The sequence below is a fragment of the Urocitellus parryii genome, chromosome Y (genome assembly GCF_045843805.1).
Source record: "Urocitellus parryii isolate mUroPar1 chromosome Y, mUroPar1.hap1, whole genome shotgun sequence".
NCBI lineage: Eukaryota > Metazoa > Chordata > Mammalia > Rodentia > Sciuridae > Urocitellus > Urocitellus parryii.
The window spans coordinates 30043675-30058476 of record NC_135548.1 but is presented as its reverse complement, the minus strand read 5'-3'; the positions used below and the strand labels follow the sequence as shown (position 1 = coordinate 30058476).

The window sequence follows — 14802 nt, the reverse complement described above, 5'->3', positions numbered from 1 at the left end:
AGAGATGGGACTCTGGGCTTGTAGCCAAGATAGGAACCAGACAAAGGAAACAGGAAGCTGCCACACACATGTTGGAACCTGTGGCCTTTATTCATGCCCCCCACCAAGTGCAGTCAGAGACAAGGCCCCTGCCCCAAAGAGAAACCCCAATCCACCTACCCTAGAAATGCTCCTCTGAGCCAGAAGTATATAAAGTGCTAGTGTGTGACCATCCTCTGGGGAGGGCCAAAGGGAGCAAGAGCCCTACCCCTGGACCAAGGCAGCAGGGACAGGGACTGCTCAAGAAGGGCAGGCCACAGGCCCAGCTCCCAGAGGACAGGGAGGGAGGGCAGGCCTGCCACCACTCTGGGGGCTAGGGAAACGATGCAGTCCTGGGCATGAGGGAACTGTAAAAAGGAGCCTTCAGCATGGAGTCCTAAGGGTGGAGCTCAAGGGCAGGTGGGTGATCCCTAAGACCCTGTGAAGAAAGGTGGCATCAGGAGCCGTGGGGATCTCAGAGAATGGGACAGCCTCTCCGGCGCTTATTCTTGTGGACCTGGAGGCCAGCTCGAGTGGCCATCTCGAAAACCTCTGGCACTCCCTCATAGGTTTTGGTGGAGCACTCAAGGCACTGATATGATTTGCCATATCCCAGCCTTCCTCAGATCGGACGGGTTTCTGAGAAGACAGAAGATAAGGCAGAGGAAGCTGGTGGCTAGGTGCACCTCTCACCACATGACCTATAAGTATAGTAACTATAACAAATACCTCCTCCAGCCTTGAGCCCACAAAGCATCCAGACCCCGGCTGCCCAAGGCAGGGATCTAAACCTCATATTTACATTCAAAGTTGTCCCCAGACTAGCCCCTCCTCTCCCACCAAATCGCAGACCCTATGGTCCACATATGTTTTGCCTAAATGTGTGTCGGCTACCTCCTTAATGACCTACCTTCTCCATCATCCCTCCAACCCATCTTGTGCCTGCTGTTTCCAGTTTAAAACCTTGCCTTATATAATTATCCTCTCAAGATAGTCTCTATTCCATACCCTGGCAGCTTCCTATAATAAACTCTTCCTCTGGTCAGTGGACCGCTTAGTGAGACCCTGAATAAGCCAGCTCCCTTGCCCTCTAAGCCTTTTTTCAGCCATTGATGATGCCCTTCCTCCCCAGGTACACTGATGGTGCAGTCTGCATACCCTAAGTGAAACATAAGCTGTCTCCCCGTGGACAAGGACTTCCTTATTCATCTTAGTAGCCCCAATTCCAAAGACAGAATAATAAACTGGAATAAATGAAAATGCCAAGTGACCTTGGACAAGTCACTTCATTCTATGATCATCTGATTTGATACTGAGGTTCCTTCAGATTCTTAGCAGGGCACACACATGGGAGAGGAAGAGGTAGATATCACTATGACTGCTTAACACAGGACAGTCGGCTGAAGAGAGAGCTCATTTCTGCCCCAGCCTGCAACCCCTCAGAGGGCACCTTCCTCCCCAGGGTTCCCCATCAGGCAGCCCCACCCACCTGCTTCATCTTGGCCAGCTCTCTCCTGGTATGCTCATCTTGCCCGAGTCCTTCTTATTCCCCACAAGGATGATGGGCATGTTGGGGCAGAAGTGCTTCACCTCCAGGGTCCACTTCTCAGGAATGTTTTCTGCACAGACATGTCCCAACAGGTACCTTGGTTTAAGCATGTGAGCACTGGTCTTCCTTCCCATAGCAGTCTGAGGCTGATGGTCTCCTTCATACCTCAAAACCCCATCCCTTGTAGCATATCCTCCCCCAAGCTCTTCCAAACACTGGAGATGCCACAACAAAGGAGCCAGCAGAGAATGTGTGGCCCTTGTGACTCCATCCCCACAGCCTCTGAAGATGGCTGACTCCAAAGTATCTCCACCCCCTCTCTCCAAAGTCCTCACCCAGGCTGTCAGGGCTGTCAATGGAGAAGCACATGAGGATGACATCTGTGTCCATATAGGAGAGGCGCTGCAGACATTCATAGTCTTCTTGCCCTGCTGTGTCGCACAAAGCCAGTTCCACCTGACAAACGGGCAATGCATAGCTGACCCCAAGGGCCCCAACCTACTACCCAGAAATCCTCTCAAACCACTGGTCCTGCTGTGTGCAAGGCACTATATTAATCACAGTCATAACAAACTCAATTGAGTTTTTCTTTAAAGTTCTAAGATGTAAACTGGGTGTACTGGTGCATACCTATAAACCAGCTATGTGCGAGGCTGAGACAGAAGAATCGCCAAGTTCAAGGCCATCCTGGGGAACTTAACAAGATGCTGTATCAATTTGTTTAAAAAAGTAAAAAGGGCTGGGGATGTAGTTCAGTGGCAAAGTGCTGCTGGGTTCAACCCCTAGTAACCCCTCTCCCACAAAAATCACTAAAATGTGTTTGATTTTTGTGATCTCAAATGAATAGCTATCGTGAATACCACTTTAATTCTCACACTCCTTTAGGGTAAGTCATGCCATCATCACCATTTTGTGGTGGTGGGGAGTTTAAACCCAGAAGCAAAGGGACTTGGCCCTGATTACAAAGCGAGTATGTGGTAGAACCAGAGGATATATCCAGGTTTTCTTTGGGGTACTGGGGATTAACTCAGAGCCTCACACATGCTAGGCAAGTACTCTACCAATAAGCCACACTCCAGCCCTTTTTATTTTAGATAGGGTCTGGATAAGTTGCCCACACTGACCTCAAACTTGTGATCAATCTTCCTGCTTCAGTCTCCTGAGTAGCTGGCATGATGGGCATGTAACATCACACGTGAATATATCCAGGTTTTCTAAAAGTGCAGTTTCATTTCTCAAATTTTACTTGTTCCCACAGGAAAATAAAAGATGTGAGAGAGTGGTAAGGAAGGACATACTACATGACCAGGAACAGGGTTCCAAGGCAGGATAGGAAAGGGCTCTTGGCCTTACCTGCTTGCTGTCCTCCTCAATGTCTGTAATATAGTTCTCAAATACAGTAGGGAAGCAGACCTCTGAAAACTGATCCTTGCTGAAGACAATGAGGAGGCAGGTCTTTCCACAGGCACCATCCCCCACAATCACCAGCTTCTTTCTGATTGCAGCCATGGCTGGGGCTGGCAAACAAGAGGCAGTAGGGATTTGGGGGGAAAAATAAAAACTAGTAGTACAAAAACTGCTCTGTGACTGCCAAAACCTCTCCACAAACCTGGGCAAAGGAAGAGAAAACAGAAAAGGGGGCTTGCTTCGGCACATTCTTGCCAAGCACCAATCCTGTAAGAAACAGAGTTTAAGATTTTTAATTTCTGGGGCAGGGACAGGTCTTCTCCAATGGGTTAAAATATAGCAGTGGGAGGTGGAAGAACCCACTTGGGAACCAGAAAACGACTTTCAAAGTTATACACTCAACTGAAGGGAAACAGTTCAGGGATGCCTCCAGAAAAGCCAGCCTTTATCTGCTTTGCATATTGGAGTCATGAGACAGATTTCATTTGTAACAAGATTTGATACATTTAAGGTTTAATAATTGCTAAGGTATAATCTAGAACAGATTGTGCCTTGGCTTGAGTCACGCTTGCCTAGTCAAAAATAAGGAGTCCCTCTACAAAACCAGATACTAGCAGAACCACTTACTGGGAGGCTGATAGGTAAGAGAAGGAATATTTATAAAGCCCCAAGGTACCCACTCTTTGTTGGGTATTTTGACAAAAATTATTTACCTCAGGTTCCAGTGGCTTGTTAGGTGAATGGTGCACTTCCCATTTTGACAACAAGGAAACTCTCTGAGGGTTAGATAATCAGAGTGTCAAGGACAGCACTCAAAGCAGGGCTCTATGCCTCCAGAGTCTCTGCCTTTCTACATGTCACCTCAGAGGTGGAAAGGAGAGCAGGAGGAGGAAACCCCAGACAGAGGACAGAGGCAGCAGCCAGCAGCTTCTCTGACCCACCCCACCCTGTCCCCAAACCCCGGGTCACACAAAGGAGGCTCAGTCCAGGCAGTACCCACAGGTCACATTAGGGCAGCCTGCCTTCCTCCCCTCTTCCTGCTGGGCCTGGCGGCAACACTAGGTTACTCAGCCCCCAGTAGGGGACAATGACTACACTGTAGGGAATCACACATCCACCACAGCAGAGGGACAGAATAATCCACTAGGGAATCACCTCCACCCACTCTGGAACAGCCCCTTCCTCCCTCTGTCCTGCTCACTTTTATGCCCTGCCCACCCCTCCCTGTGACTCAGGGCAAGGAGTCAGCTTCCCAGGGTTATCATGTGTCCCTCATCACCAACACACATGAAGGAGCAGTTCATCACACCTGCAGTTCGTCACACCTTCACAGCTCCCCTCACTTCCTCCTTCCCCAGGGAGGGGAGCCAAACTCCACCCAGCTAGATTCCCAGCCCTGCAGTCAGGGAGAAAGAGAGGGTGTGCTCTGGAGCTGAAATGAAATCTAGGCTGTTGGGAAGAGGGAGGGAGCTAGAGCCTGGGCTGGGAGGAGCCCCAAAAGAAATGACAAATGAGGACCAGTCCCTCCACCAACTAGGCAGGGAGCACAAGGTATGGTAGGTAACCTGATCTCTGCCTCAAACCTAGGTTTTCCTCAGTCCCACATCCTGTCATGCTGGGCTGAGCTCTTCTAGTCCCTGCATTCCACCACCTCACATTATATAGCCTGGGTCTGCTTTTTAGGAAGCAGAATACTCCAGCCCCAGGCTGTTTCTCTTCAACAGTGGGATGCTAGGTGGCCCCTCCCTCTCCTCCACTTACACCTTCAGAAAACTGGGATGTGGAGGAAGAGGACATAAGTCACTGAGAATTTATCCAAACCACTCTCCGGATCACAAAGGGGCTCTTGCTGATACCCCAAATGACAGGGAAGATGTGCCCTGCCGACACATCCCTTCCAAACAGGGGTTCATTGAAGTCTACCCAGGTGACTGACACTAGGATTTCTTCCAACTCCCCCACCTACTCCCATTAGTTCAACTCATGCAACTGTGTAAACATGGGCTGGGGTAACTCCAACACAGGCAGTGCTGATAGAGAGCAATAACTACTGATCTACCAGTCACTTAGGCAAGAGTGCGCCACTGCCATCCCCTAGCAAGGCAACTGGCACCAGATGGTGGGAGGCAGAGGCCAGAACTTCAGGACAAGGACATGAATTAAGTGACCTGAAACCTCCAGCTCAGAAGACTTTCCCTCCAGGCTCTGGTTGGGCCAGAAGAGCAAGCAGCCCAGGCCAAGCCAGGACACAAGGCCCAATGCCAAGATGGCATGAACAATAGTTCCCTGTGAGAGGAAACCCCAGAGGAACTGCCCCACTGACCGTAAAACGGGCAACCAAACCCCACGCAGAGACTGAAGTGGAGCTGGAATGGAGCCTGGAACTTCTGGTGCCTCCCCTGAGACAAGATATGTGGGATACCTAGCTCATTCTCTTGATTTTCCCGAAGATCCAGTGGGCCTCCTACCTGGCTCACTTCCCCTGAAGTTTGGGAAAGACTCACTCTTCAGTTGACACCTCTTCCTCAACTTTAAAGTCAGAACTGAGAGAACTCTTTGCCCCGGGCTCCCCAGCTGACATCCCTAAAATAAATCTTTAGCCTAGATGGGGAGTGTGGAGGGTAGATTCCTTCACAAACTCGCATGAATGAACACACGAACACACAAGGGCTGGATTCTTCCAGGTCTCCCCTACCCCATGCCCCAGACAGTTTCCAAGGACTGTCGAGGGCAGCGTCCAACCTCCGCCCAACCTCCGCTGAGCAGTGGCAGCCCCCAAGGGTCACACCGCGCCCTTATTCCCGCCATTCCACCGTCGGGGCCTGGAAGAACTCCCAGCCCATCCCCAGCACCCCAGGCCAGGTCCGCGCTGGGCCGTCCAGCCTGGGGCTAGCCAGGGCGTCTGGGCTGGGTTCCCTTGCGGAGGGAGATCAAGGCCGCTCCCTTGTTTCACGGGGGAGGCTCGGAGAAACCCGGAGGGTAGGGAAAGGGCTCCTTTCAGGGCCTCAGCAGGAGAGAGCCCCTGCCAGGCCGCTCCTGGGGCCCCTTGCTGCAGTCCGGGGAGGAGCCCAGCAGGCCGGACCCCAGTGCAGCCCGGACGCTGCGTCCAAGGGGAGGGAACGGGCCAAAACCCCTCACTGGACCCGCCTGAGTTCTCGGCTAGTGGAGAGGAGGAAACTGTTCTCCCGGGAACTGGGACGCCCTTCTTCCCCTGCCAGGACCTCTGTACCTTCTGCTCCGTTGCCTCCAGTTGCGCGGCTGGTGCAGGAGGCTGAGACTGACCCTAGGGGCCGGGCCCTGCCCTCCTTCAGCCCTTGGCTCGGCTGGCCTCCGGCCCAGCCCCAGGCGGCCAAGGGTCGCCTCCGCTGCGGCGAGGATTGGGGGCACCTGTCCCTGGCTGGGTGAGAGGCTGGAAGGAGAGTCGCTGTGAGCTGCCAGAACTGCAGAGGAGTGGGCGGTTACCGGAGCGGGTGGGACCCCGGAGGACTCGGCCTCTGCCCGGCCTTCCAGCCCCTAGGTGCAGATGGGCGTTGAGAAAGTTGAGAGGCTCTGGGGTGGCGTCAGGAAGGGCCGCTGCTGCCCTCCTGCGGCCAAACAGCACCCGCTCCTGCCCCACCAGGGCGCTCGCGGGAGGCAGGACTGGGAAACCTGGGTGCCCGCGTGGGCGATGGAGTGGGACGTGGTGTGTGCAGAAGACCACTCTCTGCCACTAGAATCCTTGCGGAGCAAGCATAGCCTGACTTCATCCCTAGTCTGAAGGCCCTCCAGAACCTTCTGGGACCTGCAGAACCAGACCACCGTTCTGCCTCGTATTCCCTTCCATCCATTGCCTGGAATTTCCCTGAGACTAATTCCTACCTACTTCTCCAAGGTTACTCTTGGAAGTGCTTCTGGATCCCCAACCAGGAATACAGTTCCCACTCCTATTGTATTACTGTGCCGTTAGCGACACTAGCCCCTTCTGATGTGTTACATACCGTATTTCCCTACATGTAGATCTTCCTTGTAAAAATGATTGAGGAAGTGGACAAAGAAGGAGGAAATCTATCAACATTTTATTGACTTGTATATTCTAGGAACTACATAACTCAACCTTTTAAATACTTGTCACAATCCTTTCGGGGGTTGTATACCCATCTTCTTTTGCCTGTAAGGAAACTGAGATTTGAAGACACAGCTTAGCAAATGTTTGAGATTTCTGATAGCAAGAATTCGTACAGTCAGTCCTGTGTGACTACAATGCTGGTGCTGTCTTCTGATGACTACCGTGCTCCTCCAGTCTTCCCCTCCCCTTGTCTACCACAGTGTGTGTCCCATGATCGGTTTTCAAGAAATATTTGCCGAATAGATGCATGTTAGAAGTCTTACAGACTTTAAAGATCTAAGTACAGCCAACACATTTGGTAAATGAGCAAACTGAGTTCAAGAGCAGTTTGGTCCCCAGGCCTCTTAATCCACTCAGTAGTTCACTCAGTATGAAGTGAGAGTTATGTGCTGAAGATTGATTTATGCCTTCAAATAATTTGTAGTCTAAATGAGGAATACAAACTATCTCAAGATATCTAACGCTTATGGAACCTGACTCCATATACATTAACTATTTCAGTCCTCACAATAACCTGATGGCCTAGTAGTGTTATCTCCTGATCTCCTAGTAGTGTTAGCTCTGAGGGAAGTGTTACCAGCCAGTTATGTTCTGGTCCCAGTAGAGCATCCTCTGCCCCAACTCCTTGGGCTGAGCTCTGCAGGGGAACTCAAGATGGGTGAATTCACCACCTAGCAGCTCTGGTTTCAGGAATCCCTGGGGTTGAGAATGGCCAGACAGAGCAAAGGGCCAGGGGATGTTATACTCACAGCGTACCCTAGTACAATATATAGATAATGTTATTTTTTTTCTTCTTTTGAAGTAATGGGGATTAAACTGAGGGGTACTTTACCACTGAGCTACATCCCCAGCCCTTTTTAATTTTTATTCTGAGACAGGGTCTTGCTAATTTTTTGAGGCTGTCATTGAACTTATGCTCTTCCTGCCTCAGGCTCCCGAGTTGCGGGAATCACAGGTGTGCCACACTGTATCTGGCTAGATGATATTTATTATAGCAGACCTTTAAGTAAAGGTCCACATGCTACACCCTATTCTGATACACACATTAACTCAGTTACTCTTCAAAACAACCCATGGGGCAGGAACTATTACTGCACAGAGAGGTTAAGGAATTGTCAAAGGTCACATAATTAGCAGAGAACAACAAATCAGGATTCAGTATCCAGGCAGTCCAGTTCCAGAGCCCAGGGGCCTTTTCTGTTCCCTCCCCTCACCTCTGATTTTACTTCCTTCCTCAGCTGGGGCCACAGTGGGTGCTGCAAACCATCTCAGGCTCCTTCCTTTAGCATTATCCCCTGGGCTCAGCCCTGCATTCAAGAGCCCACACAGCTTCCCAAGAAGCTCCCAGTAGGGATTGTTCTGTGTTTGGTGGTATGGTGGTGGTGGTGGTGGTGGTGGTGTGTGTGTGTGTGTGTGTGAGAGAGAGAGAGAGACAGAGACAGAGAGAGGGTAGGGTTGGGGGGATGTTCTCAGGGACAAGAGTGCAGAGAGGCACAAGAGCCAGTAAACGATGTGGGTAGGAAGTTTGGTTTCTACTTACAAGCAGCTGAAGATGCTGGCGCTCGGTCTCCGGGGTAAACTCCGGGAACATTGGAATGATTTCACCATTCCGGACAATGATGGCCCTGCCCAGAGACAGAAAAGGCCTGGCTCTCCTCAGCCCCCTTCATGGATAATTCCAGAGGGACCAGGCCTTCTGCTTAGGATTCCTTACCCAGGACTCCATCTTTCCTCTCCTTGTGGATATATCAGGCCTTTCTTTATATCTATGGTCCTCCAAGCTCCTTCAATCTTTGGGGTTTCTTTAAATATTTTATTTTTTACAGTACTGGGGATTGAACCCAGGGCAGCTTTACCACTGAGCTATATCCCCAGCTGTTTTGATTTTATTTTGAGACCCAATTTATTATAGGGTCTCACTAAATTTCTGAGGTTGATCTTGAGCTTGTGATCCTCCTGCCTCAGCCTCTTGAGTTTCTGGGATTACAGGCATGTGCCACCATGCCAAGTCCAATATTTGACTTTGAACCTCACCACCTCACTCTTCTATCCCCCCATCCTAGAGAGTATGGCCCCTTGTAGCCACTTTTAAAGCCCTTCTCCTTCATACCTGCTGTCACCTGCATTGGCCACATACACCTTGCCTAGCAGGTACACCACAACCAGTGCACAGCAGCCCCCTTCTACTTGGTGGCCAAGACACTCCTGCTCCCGAGCCATCTGCTCACCTGCCAAGTGAGGAAGGGTCAAGAGTGAGGAGAGTAAAAGAAGAGTTTGCAGACACCGAGTCACCCTACCCACTCCCATCTGCAGAAATTATCTGGCACAGCCAAACCACAACTGGAAAAATAGTGAAACAGATGGGGGTAACTATCCCTTCTGCCTCCCCTCAGAACCAAACTCTGCTCTGGCTCTCAATAGTGTTGTGGGTTCTCAGGGTCTGTCCCTGAGGCCACCTGACTCTCACACAGAGTTGGCCAGAGTGTCTGCCTAGCCAGCCTTTGTCCTAGGCCACCCACTCACCATGAGCTGGAAGGCATTCTCAATGGCCCCTACTACCAGGCTTTCATGGGTCACTTCCTTCTGTGAAGACCAGCAGGACTGAGGACCAATCAAGTGAGTAGAATCAGAGGAACCTGGGGTCCCTGAGGTGCATGGGAGGCAGAGGGGAGGTGGTGAGTGGTCTTGAAGTGTTTCTACTAGGTCCTTTAGTTGCTCCTGGATGTGGCGATGCAGGAGCCATGAGGCCATTTTGGCAGCTCCACCACTGCCATGTCCATCAAACAGGCCCCAATAATAGAAGCAGAGTCCCTGGTGGGGGAAAAGTTGAAGGTGAATAAATCTGTGTGTGTGTGTGTGTATGTGTGTGTATGTGTGAGTGTGTGTGTGTGTGTGTGTGTGTGTATAGTATAGTATAGGGAAAAGAACAAGACTGTAGGCATCCAATAAATATTAGAGAGGTTGACATTACAGGCAAATTAGATTTATTCACTTATTCACCCAGGGCACACTATGTGTCAAAAGAAAGGAGACCCTCAAAAAAGCCAAATTCTGAGGATAAAAGATGCAAAAATCAGCATCAGTAATTAATTAAATTATCCATAATACACGAACATCTACATTTGAAGTAGAAAAGTAAACATTCATCTGACATGGCAGGAATCAATGCCACATAAGGGTTCTGTGGCAAACACAGAAAGCTAGTGAGTTAGGAGGCAGTTTTCCCCAGTTTCAGAAATAAAACCAGATGCCTGACATCCCTCAGGATGAGTGTCTGTGTCTCTGGAGGCTAAGAGAAGGGGTGAGGTCTTACTGGGCTTTGGCTAGGCTCCCTAGGGGCCCCTGTAACACCCCTCCATCCTTCCACATACACTTCACAGCAAACCTGGTCCTCATTGTGCCACCTCTTGCCAGTGTTGATGACACTGCCAGGCCAGAGTGACCACATCAGGTTGGACACCAGACCAGGTCCTGGAATAACCCCCACCTTAGACATATACACATCCTCCCCTGTGGGCTGGCCAAGCTGAGAAAAGTCACAGCCACCTGGTATCCAGGCCAGAGAGAAAAGGAGCAGGGAGAGCTGACGAGGAATACTGTCTTGGTGGCAGGCCCTACTTCATAGAAAGGTAGACAGTAGCACCTGCCTGCCTCAGATCCCCCCTTACTTGGCAAAAGAGGCTCCCTCAGGGGTTCTGCTGGAGGAGGCAAGATGAGGGTAAGAAGCTTTACTTCTCTGCTCGCCAAGACCCTACATTCCACCTCCAACCTCAATCAGTTCTCCCAGTACTTTGTCCCCAGCATTCCACAACTCATGGGCACACCCACCCTCACCCTAAAACTACCCAGCAAAAGTTTCTGCCTGTTTGGCAGTGAGGAAGTGCTTCAGCCCAGATCCTGAAAGAGGAATTGAAAGTAGAGTAAGAGTATAGGCCCACCTGGACTGGGAAGGAGCCACTTAACCACAAACTTCTCCCTTGTAGGAAGTTAAAAGAGGTGGTGGTTGGGACATGAGACCACCAGCCACCTTTCTCAGCGATCTCAGTGTCCCCATCTCCCTCAGGGTTAGGTTTTCTGGTAGATGCATTAAAAAATCCATGTAGTCTAGGAGCACGCCCGCCGTCCTGATCAAGGGGTCTATTTCCTTTATCTGCTGCACCAATAGGTCTACCCAGAGAACGCAGTCCAAAGGGTACCCTCCCACTGCAGTAGGCTGCCCCCTCCCCCACCCTGGGAGGCCGGCGGCCTTCTGGTGTTGGGCTATTTCTGGGTGTGGAGGGGGAGGGGAACGGTAAGAGGGACAGGGAACTGGGGCTCTAGGGCTGGAAGCTGCTGATAGTCTTCCCAATCCCTATCCCCTGGTTAGAAGGAACTCCGCTCCTTTTTGAACAACCGCCCTCACCCCGCAGTCCCTTAGCCTTTAACCTGCAGAGCCATGATTAGGACCTGGCCAACTCATCCTTGGCAGAGCCCCCCACCCCCACCCCCTCAGCTCTGGGAAAAAACGGGGTTTTGAGGGGAGAGAGTGAGGGTTATCAACGAGTTACAAGGTCCTGAGGAAGGTGATTCAGGCTGCACCCGATTGAAGAGAGGGCCGGAGGCGGGTGGTGCCCGAAGCCCAGAGGATAGCAAAGGTCCCGGGAAACGGGGGTTCATGGCTCCTAGCGCCGCACGGGGAGCGCATCCCTGGAGCGGGGATGCAGAGTTGGGGAGAAGTGGTAGTCCCATCCAGGTTTGGGTGCCCTGGGAGGGCGTTCACTCAGTGTAGCCAGTGCTCCAGGGCAGGCGGCGGCCCCTGTCCGGAGGGCTTTGCACAGCCCAGCACGCGTGGTCGTCGGCGCATCGCAGGCCCCCGGGACTCAGCTGCAGAAAGGTCGGTCTGGAGAAGCTCGCTGGAGCCTCTACGGTCTTCGCTGACGCCCAGCTCTCGCTCCCTGGCCTCGCTGGAGGGCTTTTGGGCGTTTCTGTAGCAGCGGCCAGTGGCGCGGAGGTCATGCTGGGCAGGTCTGGGGATTTGGTGCGCAGAGGTGAAGCACCCCCTGAGCTCACCAGGTGAGCCACGGCAGAGCGCACCAGTTTTAGCCTGGTGCTTCTTGGCCCCTCCCTCGGCTGTGGCCCCGCCTCTCTCAGGCCCAGACCCTAGGGCTCAGCGTGGGCGGTGCTTACCCCTGTTGGTCCTTTGAGGCCATTGGCTCCCTGCCTGGTTGGGACTGTGCGGGGCAGAACTTCCCCTAGCTCTAGGCCACCCCGGGAACCGCCCCACTGGCTCCCTATCTCTTCTCCATCTCATTCTGTCTTCGTCCTGCCCCAGTTTCTTAGAGGGAGATGGGTTTGTTGTGGGAAAGATCTGAGAGAAGGAAATTTTACTTCAGTCGTGCTGTAGGAGAGACATCAAATAGACCTTCCCTATTGTGATGAGGGTCGGGGAGGCTGTCTCCCCACTCCTGGTTCAGGGTGGTCAGGCTGCCTTCAGGGCAACGAAGCTGATGACCTCAGATTGAAACAGCTGCTTCAGGGCCGCTGGGTGTGAAACAGCTGGTGTGACAACACCTCTGGAGCTACTGGAGTGGGAGTGAGAGCAGTGAGCTGGTGCAGAGTGGAGGCAATGGTAACCATGCAGGTCACAGCTGATCACCTTGGATCAGAGAGCCGGGGTAAATTCCTGAGCTCTTGATGGTACTGTTATCTCTGAAGGCCACTTCCACGTGTGGGAGAGCGGTTGCCACTCCTACCCCACTTACTTTCTCAGAACCTTCCCCGTACACTCAGATTTAGACGTCTCATAAGTTAATAAGGATAACAACGTAACATAACAAATAAATACCATTTATAGAAGACCTACTGGGCAGTAAGCCTTTTACAAAGCACGTTCTATACACCAATTTATCACTCCCGTTTTACAAATGAGACGGGACTGGATGTACCTGTCATTTAATATGGTGTGCCACAAGAGATCATATGGCCATTGAGAGATTCATAACCACGTCAGTCTCCTGATACCAAAACCCGGTTCTGACTTGAGGATCAAGTTAATTTCTCTGAATCAGGGAGGGAGAGTTAGGGAGAAGATGACAGCAGTTAGAGGGATGAGGTTCCTCCTCTGCCTTCCTCCTCTTTGCGCAGAGGTTGGGGAGTCCTGGAATGCTGGGCAAGTTCTCTGCCGCCAGGGGGAGACAGAGGCCAGGTTAAACTCCTGCCTGGGCGGATTAAAAGCCCACTTGCTCCAGGACTGAAACTAGACCAAGTACCAGGTGGGATGCTTATTCTTTCTGCTTTCTGCCTCCTGGGGGAAGGTGGTACTGACCTGACCTGGGAAGAGCTCTATTCCTACACACGGTATCAGGGAATAGATCATTTTAGGTCCCAGGTACACCCACCCAACACACAGTTCAAATGAGGTCAAGGTCTTGGTGACCTAATGCAAGTTGGGCTAGCCATCACCGGACACTGGAATCAAGTTCATTATAGGGACCCTACCTCTGGGCTCTGTCCACTGAGTGCTTCCTGAAAATAGCATACTCTGTCCCCCAGGCTAAACTGTGCTCCCAGAAGCGGTGGCTTTCCTGGCCTACAATAGTCACTCAGGTGTATGGATTTGCTGTAATTATGCCTGAGATTTGGGCAGAAAGCCAGATCAAATGAAGTCACAAGAGGGAGAAAACATCAGACCCCACAGAGCAGCAAAGACAGGGACAAAGATCACGCTGCTGCTTGTTATGGGTGTTCTCCTTCTGTTTGAGGAAAAATGGGAATCAGCTCACTGATAAATGACATAACATCACTGCCAGGTCAAAGACTGAAGAAAATATGACTCCTAGCTATTTTTATTATTCAATGTTTCTGGGACAGTTTACTTATCACTTCTCACTGTCACACAGCTCCTTATTCCCTGCTCTTCCCAGCATCTATGGAGTGGCTGCAAAAATAGGCCACAGAGCTAGGGCCTGGAGACCCCTTGCTTCTGTACCAGATGATCCCCAGGGAAGTTGGCAGCGTCTGTGGGCTGTTGCACAGCACTCCAGCCTACCCAGACCCTAAGACTTTCATCTCCCTGAGCCACCCACCCATTCCTGACACGATCGCACCTCCTCCATCCTCAGACTGTCCCAGACCTGGTAATGCAGTCATCGCCCCTACCCATCCCAAGGTGGCAGAAGGTGAGAGGAGAAAAGTAGCAGGCTGGGAAGAAGCAAATCGGTGGGATGTTTTCCTTAGTTCAGATTGATAATGTCTAGCCATAAAGGGGGACTGGAGAGCCTCAAGGCAGGCCCCTTTTTCACAGTCCACATGCAGGGGTTCAGGGCCTATTATTTTTATTATTTGGTGTTTCAGGGATAGTTTGCTTACCATTTCTTCCTCCTTGCCTTTTCCCTCCACATTACCCCAACCCCAGAGCCCTATTACAGTAAGAGGTATGTCCTTCATATGAAGAGAAAAACTCACATAATCTCTTTGCCTTTATTTTCCTAGTACTTTTCACATATAAAACATAACCTTACAAAGAATTTTACTATTGCCAGGCATAGTGGTGCATGCCTGTAATCCCAGTGGCTTGGAAGGAAAATGGCAAGTTGGAGGCCAGCCCCAGCAATTTAACAAGGCCCTAAGCAACTTAATGAGACCCTGTCTCAAAGTAAAAAAATTAAAAAGGACTAGGGATGTATCTCAGTGGTAAAGCACCCCTAGGTCCAATCTCCAGTACCTAAATAAATAAATCTACAGT

General features: G+C 51.2%; 1 protein-coding gene and 1 pseudogene across 1 annotated transcript; both read right to left on the bottom strand.

The window, feature by feature from the left end:
- Nucleotides 1–493: 493 nt before the first annotated feature.
- On the bottom strand, nucleotides 494–3076 carry LOC144251166 (rho-related GTP-binding protein RhoC-like; annotated as a pseudogene).
- A 3205-nt stretch (nucleotides 3077–6281) lies between these two features.
- LOC144251001 (protein phosphatase 1J-like) lies at nucleotides 6282–14173 on the bottom strand. The gene is made up of 8 exons (XM_077794140.1): nucleotides 14165–14173; nucleotides 11839–12218; nucleotides 10393–10504; nucleotides 9599–9890; nucleotides 9190–9307; nucleotides 8620–8704; nucleotides 7657–7775; nucleotides 6282–6414 (listed from the first exon to the last, which is right to left on the bottom strand). The coding sequence occupies exons 1-8, from the start codon at nucleotides 14171–14173 to the stop codon at nucleotides 6282–6284; spliced, it is 1248 nt and encodes a 415-aa protein (XP_077650266.1).
- Nucleotides 14174–14802: the final 629 nt, after the last annotated feature.